This window comes from Hemibagrus wyckioides, linkage group LG28, assembly GCF_019097595.1.
Source record: "Hemibagrus wyckioides isolate EC202008001 linkage group LG28, SWU_Hwy_1.0, whole genome shotgun sequence".
Lineage (NCBI taxonomy): Eukaryota > Metazoa > Chordata > Actinopteri > Siluriformes > Bagridae > Hemibagrus > Hemibagrus wyckioides.
In genome coordinates, this window is record NC_080737.1 from 231,760 (window position 1) to 241,759 (window position 10,000).

Below are 10,000 nucleotides of genomic sequence, written 5' to 3' on the forward strand. Positions count from 1 at the left end.
CTATCTCTCTGATGGATTTCTTCTTTTTTTCATCCTAATGATGGTCTGTTTCACTTCCATTGAGAATTCTATTGACCGCATGTTGGGATTCACAGTAACAGTTTCCAAACAGAAATGCCACACCTGGAATCAATTCCAGACCCTTTATCTGCTCAACTGATGATGGATTAATGAGGGAACAGCCCATGCAGCCCATGAAATAGCTTTTGAGGCAATTGTCCAATTACTGTTGGTCCGTTGAAAAAGAGGCAGCTACATATTAAGGAGCCTAAACCCTTCTTCCAATTTTGATGTGAATACCCTCAAATTACAGCCGACAGTCTGCAATTTTTTTTGAAAATGAAGTTTTTTTTTTATTGGTTTTCTTTATACATAACATACCAGTACAAAAATCCAACAGTAAATAAGTAAATGTACTGTGTCCAAAATAAAATACATAAAAATATGGAAGTAAATAAATAAATAAAATAATGGCAATGATGATCATTAAGTGGTGAATAACCAAACAAAGACAACTCTGTAATGTACAACAGGGTAAGCAAGTCACATTCTAAACATGGATCTAGTATCAGTCATATGTCCACGTCTCTGTGATTCCCATTCACTTTGGCTAACATTTTTTCATAGGATACATTCTCAATCATAAGCTCAATCCACATTTTAACTGTAGGACATTGAATAACTTTCCAAAATCTAAGTATCAGGCATATTGCTGTGACTCCACCCACCATAATAAGAGAGAACTCATTGTTTTTAATCTGTAGAATCTCTGATTTATCTCCCAACACACATATCCTGGGTGATGATGGAATGTCAAAACCCAAACATCTTCCTAGATATTTAAACACAGCTTTCCAAAAAGGTCGAATGTTGAACATTGCCAAAGAGCATGAACATACACTATATTGCCAAAAGCATTCGCTCACCCATCCAAATAATCAGAATCAGGTGTTCCAATCACTTCCATGGCCACAGGTGTATAAAATCAAGCACCTAGGCATGCAGACTGTTTTTACAAACATTTGTGAAAGAATGGGTCGCTCTCAGGAGCTCAGTGAATTCCAGCGTGGAACTGTGATAGGATGCCACCTGTGCAACAAATCCAGTCGTGAAATTTCCTCGCTCCTAAATATTCCACAGTCAACTGTCAGCTGTATTATAAGAACGTGGAAGTGTTTGGGAACGACAGCAACTCAGCCACGAAGTGGTAGGCCACGTAAACTGACGGAGCGGGGTCAGCGGATGCTGAGGCGCATAGTGCGAAGAGGTCGCCAACTTTCTGCAGAGTCAATCGCTACAGACCTCCAAACTTCATGTGGCCTTCAGATGAGCTCAAGAACAGTGCGCAGAGAGCTTCATGGAATGGGTTTCCATGGCCGAGCAGCTGCATCCAAGCCATACATCACCAAGTGCAATGCAAAGCGTCGGATGCAGTGGTGTAAAGCACGCCGCCACTGGACTCTAGAGCAGTGGAGACGCGTTCTCTGGAGGGACGAATCGCGCTTCTCCATCTGGCAATCTGATGGACGAGTCTGGGTTTGGCGGTTGCCAGGAGAACGGTACTTGTCTGACTGCATTGTGCCGAGTGTAAAGTTTGGTGGAGGGGGGATTATGGTGTGGGGTTGTTTTTCAGGAGCTGGGCTTGGCCCCTTAGTTCCAGTGAAAGGAACTCTGAATGCTTCAGCATACCAAGACATTTTGGACAATTCCATGCTCCCAACTTTGTGGGAACAGTTTGGAGCTGGCCCCTTCCTCTTCCAACATGACTGTGCACCAGTGCACAAAGCAAGGTCCATAAAGACATGGATGACAGAGTCTGGTGTGGAGGAACTTGACTGGCCTGCACAGAGTCCTGACCTCAACCCCATAGAACACTTTGGGATGAATTAGAGCAGAGACTGAGAGCCAGGCCTTCTCGTCCAACATCAGTGTGTGACCTCACAAATGCGCTTCTGGAAGAATGGTCAAAAATCCCCATAAACACACTCCTAAACCTTGTGGACAGCCTTCCCAGAAGAGTTGAAGCTGTTATAGCTGCAAAGGGTGGACCGACGTCATATTGAACCCTATGGATTAGGAATGGAATGTCACTTAAGTTCATATGCGAGTCAAGGCAGGTGAGAGAATACTTTTGGCAATATAGTGTATGTACCAGTTTCTTCTTTACATTTCCAGCATTTATCATCCTTCATACAACCCATTCTAAACAGTCGAACTGGTGTAAAATAATACCTGTGTAATACTTTATATTGAATAAATTTGCCTCTTTGCTTCTTTTAAATACATACCACTGTAGGACAAAATTTTGTTCCAGGTGTCTTTATCTGTCACTATAAAGGTCTCTCTGCCAGATCAGTCTTAGGTTTTCACAGTTATTGTCATCTCTCCTTATACAGAGTTGATAAAAATTTTTATGCTTTTTGAAGGTGCCTTGGTAGTTCATAAAAAGTTTTTTTCATAGGGACCTTCGTTTCCAAGCAGTGTCTAATTTGTAGATATTTCCAGAAATTATTACGGCCTTCTAACCGAAATCTTTCTTTCAAATTATTATAAGACAAAAGTTTACCGACTCTGCACTTTAAACCCATATTAACTATATAACTGTATTTTGAATATGTTTTGGGAAACAGCTAAAATAACTAGAATTTTGCATTCCCAGAAGAAAATGCATGTGATTGTGAAAAGCAAAGCAATATGTTGCTTAAACTATTGCAATACATTGTCAAATACTATATACAAGCTAAAGTCTCAGTTAAAAAAGTTTAAGGTAGTTTATGTGGCTGTAGAGTAAGAATTCAAGCTGTAGGAACAGTTTAAAGACGATGCATCCTTAAAAAAACCTCTTCCCTTACTCTAGCTGACGTCACACACACACACACACACACACACAGTAGCGGCCTGAAGTCCATAATTAATAAAATTTGTCTCAGTGTCCAAATATATATGGACCTAACTGTATATAGACATGTCCCATCAAAAGAACACTCCAACACATCAATAAAAGATGTATTTTTGAGGGACTGAGACCTTTCTCTGGTGTATGACTGAACTGTGACTCTCTCATGACCTTTTAATAACTGATAAATGAAAGAGAAAAGGTAACTGACCTGCAATGTTAGAGTAGTATGTGTGTGTGTGTGTGAAAGGTGACTAACCTGCAAGAGTAGAGGTGTGTCTGAAGGCCCGAACCTGTGAGTCGGACAGGCCGGTGAGGAGTGAGATGACCGTGTCCATCATGTACTCATCATAGATGATGCTGTACTGACACTGACGCACCAAGACACTGATAAACTCACAGAAACCCCAGCGGAACTTCTTCCACACTGGACCGGTCATCGTCAGGGGATAGTCCCCGCTGTCCTGTACACACGTGTGCACAAAACTGAGTGAATGCTGATGTCTCATCATCTCTAAACCTCTCAGTCTGAGTCAGGTCATCTAGAACTGGGAACCTCATAGTGAAGCTTCTAGAATCCTGACTGTGAGAGCAGTGGTCAGAGCAGGAAAAGGGCATGACCATAGCTCCTAATCACCAGGCTATTTCACACAAACACACACAATCATCTCACCTCATCAAACTCCTCAGTCATCCTCCTGATGATCTCAGAGTTCTGCATGTGACGAAACATCTCTGAACTCACAGCACCTGAAATATACCCACAGAAAAGTAAAGTAACACAAACAAAAAACTGAAAACTCTGATGTATACACACACACACACTCACCTTTACAGCCAGAGCAGTGTATGAAGAAGTTAATGAGGTCCAGCAGAGCAGCATCTCGTTCATTCTTATATGCCTCAATCCAGTCATCTACCACCGACTATACACACACACAAACACACACACACAAGATTGCACTAGTTGATATTATGACATTTGAGTTTCTCTGGGTGTGTGTGTATAAGGTGTGTGTATAGTGTGTGTATATATAAAGTGTGTATAGTGTGTGTGTATATAATGAGTGTATAGTTTGTGTATATATAATGTGTATAGTGTGTGTGTATAGTGTGTGTATATATAATGTGTATAGTGTGTGTGTATAGTGTGTGTATATAATGTGTGTATATATAATGTGTGTATAGTGTGTGTATATATAATGTGTGTGTATAGTGTGTGTATATATAATGTGTGTATAGTGTGTGTATATATAATGTGTGTATAGTGTGTGTATATAATGTGTGTATATATAATGTGTGTGTATAGTGTGTGTATATATAATGTGTGTATAGTGTGTGTATATATAATGTGTGTATAGTGTGTGTATATAATGTGTGTATATATAATGTGTGTATAGTGTGTGTATATATAATGTGTGTATAGTGTGTGTATATAATGTGTGTATATATAATGTGTGTATAGTGTGTGTATATATAATGTGTGTATAGTGTGTGTATATAATGTGTGTATATATAATGTGTGTATAGTGTGTGTGTATAGTGTGTGTATATAATGTGTGTATATATAATGTGTGTATAGTGTGTGTATATATAATGTGTATAGTGTGTGTGTATAGTGTGTGTATATAATGTGTATATATATAATGTGTGTATAGTGTGTGTATATATAATGTGTATAGTGTGTGTGTATAGTGTGTGTATATAATGTGTGTATATATAATGTGTGTATAGTGTGTGTATATATAATGTGTATAGTGTGTGTGTATAGTGTGTGTATATAATGTGTGTATATATAATGTGTGTATAAGGTGTGTGTATAGTGTGTGTATATATAATGTGTGTATAGTGTGTGTATATAGTGTGTGTATATATAATGTGTGTGTATAGTGTGTGTATATATAATGTGTGTATAGTGTGTGTATATAATGTGTGTATATATAATGTGTGTATAGTGTGTGTATATATAATGTGTGTATAGTGTGTGTATATAATGTGTGTATATATAATGTGTGTATAGTGTGTGTGTATAGTGTGTGTATATAATGTGTGTATATATAATGTGTGTATAATGTGTGTATAGTGTGTGTATATATAATGTGTATAGTGTGTGTGTATAGTGTGTGTATATATAATGTGTATAGTGTGTGTGTATAGTGTGTGTATATAATGTGTATATATATAATGTGTGTATAGTGTGTGTATATATAATGTGTATAGTGTGTGTGTATAGTGTGTGTATATAATGTGTGTATATATAATGTGTGTATAGTGTGTGTATAGTGTGTGTGTATAATGTGTGTATAAGGTGTGTGTATAGTGTGTGTATATATAATGTGTGTATAGTGTGTGTATATAGTGTGTGTATATATAATGTGTGTGTATAGTGTGTGTATATATAATGTGTGTATAGTGTGTGTATATAATGTGTGTATATATAATGTGTGTATAGTGTGTGTATATAATGTGTGTATATATAATGTGTGTATAGTGTGTGTATATATAATGTGTGTATAGTGTGTGTATATAATGTGTGTATATATAATGTGTGTATAGTGTGTGTGTATAGTGTGTGTATATAATGTGTGTATATATAATGTGTGTATAATGTGTGTATAGTGTGTGTATATATAATGTGTATAGTGTGTGTGTATAGTGTGTGTATATATAATGTGTATAGTGTGTGTGTATAGTGTGTGTATATAATGTGTATATATATAATGTGTGTATAGTGTGTGTATATATAATGTGTATAGTGTGTGTGTATAGTGTGTGTATATAATGTGTGTATATATAATGTGTGTATAGTGTGTGTATAGTGTGTGTGTATAATGTGTGTATATATAATGTGTGTATAGTGTGTGTATATATAATGTGTGTATAGTGTGTGTATATAATGTGTGTATATATAATGTGTGTATAGTGTGTGTGTATAGTGTGTGTATATATAATGTGTGTATAATGTGTGTATAGTGTGTGTATATATAATGTGTATAGTGTGTGTGTATAGTGTGTGTATATAATGTGTGTATATATAATGTGTGTATATATAATGTGTGTATAGTGTGTGTATATATAATGTGTATAGTGTGTGTGTATAGTGTGTGTATATAATGTGTATATATATAATGTGTGTATAGTGTGTGTATATATAATGTGTATAGTGTGTGTGTATAGTGTGTGTATATAATGTGTGTATATATAATGTGTGTATAGTGTGTGTATAATGTGTGTATATATAATGTGTGTATAGTGTGTGTATATATAATGTGTGTATAGTGTGTGTGTATAGTGTGTGTGTATAGTGTGTGTATATATAATGTGTGTATAGTGTGTGTGTATATAATGTGTGTGTATAGTGTGTGTATATAATGTGTGTGTATAGTGTGTGTATATAATGTGTGTGTATAGTGTGTGTATATATAATGTGTGTATAGTGTGTGTGTATATAATGTGTGTGTATAGTGTGTGTATATATAATGTGTGTATAGTGTGTGTATATATAATGTGTGTGTATAGTGTGTGTATATAATGTGTGTATATATAATGTGTGTATAGTGTGTGTATATATAATGTGTGTATAATGTGTGTGTATATAATGTGTGTATAGTGTGTGTATAATGTGTGTATAGTGTGTGTATAGTGTGTGTATATATAATGTGTGCATAGTGTGTGTATAATGTGTGTGTATATAATGTGTGTATATATAATGTGTGTATAGTGTGTGTATATATAATGTGTGTATAGTGTGTGTATATATAATGTGTGTGTATATATAATGTGTATAGTGTGTGTATATAATGTGTGTATAGTGTGTGTATATATAATGTGTGTATAGTGTGTGTATATATAATGTGTGTATAGTGTGTGTATATATAATGCGTATAGTGTGTGTATATATAATGTGTGTGTATATATAATGTGTGTATAGTGTGTGTATATATAATGTGTATAGTGTGTGTGTATAGTGTGTGTATATAATGTGTGTATATATAATGTGTGTATAGTGTGTGTATATAATGTGTGTATAGTGTGTGTATAGTGTGTGTATATATAATGTGTGTATAGTGTGTGTATAGTGTGTGTATATATAATGTGTGTGTATATAATGTGTGTATATATAATGTGTGTATAGTGTGTGTATATATAATGTGTGTATAGTGTGTGTATAATGTGTGTGTATATAATGTGTGTATATATAATGTGTATAGTGTGTGTATATATAATGTGTATAGTGTGTGTATATATAATGTGTGTATAGTGTGTGTATATATAATGTGTGTATAGTGTGTGTGTATAGTGTGTGTATATAATGTGTGTATATATAATGTGTGTATAGTGTGTGTATAAGATGTATACATATATATAAGGTGTGTATAGTGTGTGTATAGTGTGTGTATAGTGTGTCTTTGTATAAGGTGTGTGTGTATAATGTGTGTAGTGTGTGTATATAATGTGTATAATGTGTGTAGGGTGTGTATATAATGTGTGTAGTATGTGTATATAATGTGTATAATGTGTGTAGTGTGTGTATAAGGTGTGTATATAATGTGTGTAGTATGTGTATATAATGTGTATAATGTGTGTAGTGTGTGTATAAGGTGTGTATATAATGTGTGTAGTATGTGTATATAATGTGTATAATGTGTGTAGTGTGTGTATAAGGTATGTGTGTATAATGTGTGAAGTGTGTGTATAATGTGTGTGTATAGTGTATGTGTATGTAGTGTGTGTATAGTGTATGTGTGTATGTATAGTGTGTGTATTGTGTGTATATAGTGTATGCGTGTATGTATAGTGTGTGTATAGTGTATGTATGTGTATGTATAGTGTGTGTATAGTGTATGTATGTGTATGTATAGTGTGTGTATAGTGTATGTGTGTGTATGTAGTGTGTGTATGTGAATGTAGTGTGTGTATAGTGTGTGTGTATGTATAGTGTGTATAATGTGTGTGTATAATGTATGTGCATAGTGTATGTATAGTATATGTATTGTGTGTGTATGTATAGTGTGTATAGTGTGTGTGTATAGTGTATGTATAGTGTGTGTGTATGTATAGTGTGTGTATTGTGTGTGTATAATGTATGTATAGTGTGTATAGTGTGTATAGTGTGTGTGTATAGTGTATGTATAGTGTGTGTATAGTGTGTGTATGTGTATGTATAGTGTGTGTATTGTGTGTATAATGTATGTATAGTGTATGTATAGTGTGTGTATTGTGTGTGTATAAAGTGTATGTGTGTGTATAGTGTATGTATAGTGTGTGTATTGTGTGTATAATGTATGTATAGTGTGTGTATTGTTTGTGTGTAAAGTGTATGTGTGTATGTAGTGTGTGTATAATGTGTGTGTATGGTGTATGTACAGTGTGTGTATAGTGTATGTGTGTGTATGTATAGTGTGTGTATTGTGTGTGTATAACGCGTGTATAGTATGTGTGTGTATGTATAGTATGTGTATTGTGTGTTTAACATGTGTATAGTGTGTGTGTGTATGTGGTGTGTGTATAGTGTATGTGTGTATATTGTGTGTGTATAGTGTGTGTGTATGTATAGTGTGTATTCTGTATGTATAGTGTATGTGTGTGTATGTATAGTGTGTATAATGTGTGTATAATGTGTGTATAGTGTATGTATAACGTGTGTGTATAGTGTATGTGTGTGTATGTATAGTATGTGTATAGTGTAGTGTGTGTATAATGTGTGTATAGTGTATGTGTGTGTATGTATAGTATGTGTATAATGTATGTATAGTATGTGTATAGTGTATGTATAACGTGTGTGTATGTATAGTATGTGTATAGTGTAGTGTGTACAACGTGTGTGTATAGTGTATGTATAACGTGTGTGTATAGTGTATGTGTGTGTATGTATAGTATGTGTATAGTGTATTGTGTGTGTATAATGTGTGTATAGTGTATGTGTGTGTATGTATAGTATGTGTATAATGTATGTATAGTATGTGTATAGTGTATGTATAACATGTGTGTATGTATAGTATGTGTATAGTGTATTGTGTGTATAACGTGTGTGTATAGTGTATGTATAACGTGTGTATAGTGTATGTGTGTGTATGTATAGTGTGTGTATAGTGTATTGTGTGTATAACGTGTGTGTATAGTGTATGTATAACGTGTGTGTATAGTGTATGTGTGTATGTATAGTATGTGTATAGTGTATTGTGTGTATAACGTGTGTAGTGTATGTGTGTGTATGTATAGTATGTGTATAGTGTATGTATAACGTGTGTGTAGTGTATGTGTGTGTATGTGTATAGTGTATTGTGTGTGTATAACGTGTATAGTGTATGTGTGTGTATGTATAGTATGTGTATAGTGTATTGTGTGTATAACATGTGTGTAGTGTATGTGTGTGTATGTATAGTATGTGTATAGTGTATGTATAACGTGTGTGTAGTGTATGTGTGTATAACGTGTATAGTGTATGTGTGTGTATGTATAGTATGTGTATGGTGTATTGTGTGTGTATAACATGTGTGTAGTGTATGTGTGTGTATGTATAGTATGTGTATAGTGTATGTATAATGTGTGTGTAGTGTATGTGTGTGTATGTATAATGTGTGGGTAGTGTATGTGTGTGTATGTGTATAGTGTATTGTGTGTATAACGTGTGTGTATAGTGTGTGTGTATGTATAGTATGTGTATAGTGTATTGTGTGTGTATAGTGTACGTGTGTATAGTGTATGTATAGTATGTGTATAGTGTATTGTGTGTATGTATAGTATGTGTATAGTGTATGTATAACGTGTATAGTGTATGTGTGAATAACGTGTGTATAGTGTATGTATAACGTGTGTGTATGTATAGTATGCGTATAGTGTGTGTATGTATGTATAGTGTGTGTATTGTGTGTGTATAATGTGTGTATAGTGTGTGTATAACGTGTGTGTAGATGTATAGTATGTGTATAGTGTATTGTGTGTATAACGTGTGTGTAGTGTATGTGTGTATGTATAGTATGTGTATAGTGTATTGTGTGTGTATAACGTGTGTGTAGTGTATGTGTGTATGTATAGTATGTGTATAGTGTATTGTGTGTGTATAACGTGTGTGTAGTGTATGTGTGTATGTATAGTATGTGT

At 34.5% G+C, this 10,000-nt stretch overlaps 1 protein-coding gene across 4 annotated transcripts in view; it reads right to left on the reverse strand.

Annotated features, from left to right (window-relative positions):
* LOC131348330 (cohesin subunit SA-2-like) overlaps nucleotides 1-10,000 on the reverse strand; it is an 82,525-nt gene that overhangs the window by 45,474 nt on the left and 27,051 nt on the right. For all 4 annotated transcript variants that reach the window (XM_058383145.1, XM_058383144.1, XM_058383143.1 and 1 more), the window contains 3 exons: nucleotides 3,726-3,822; nucleotides 3,570-3,646; nucleotides 3,156-3,360 (listed from right to left, as the gene is read on the reverse strand). In XM_058383145.1, coding sequence (XP_058239128.1) covers nucleotides 3,156-3,360; nucleotides 3,570-3,646; nucleotides 3,726-3,822 — 379 coding nt within the window. The remainder of the gene's footprint in view (nucleotides 1-3,155; nucleotides 3,361-3,569; nucleotides 3,647-3,725; nucleotides 3,823-10,000) is intronic.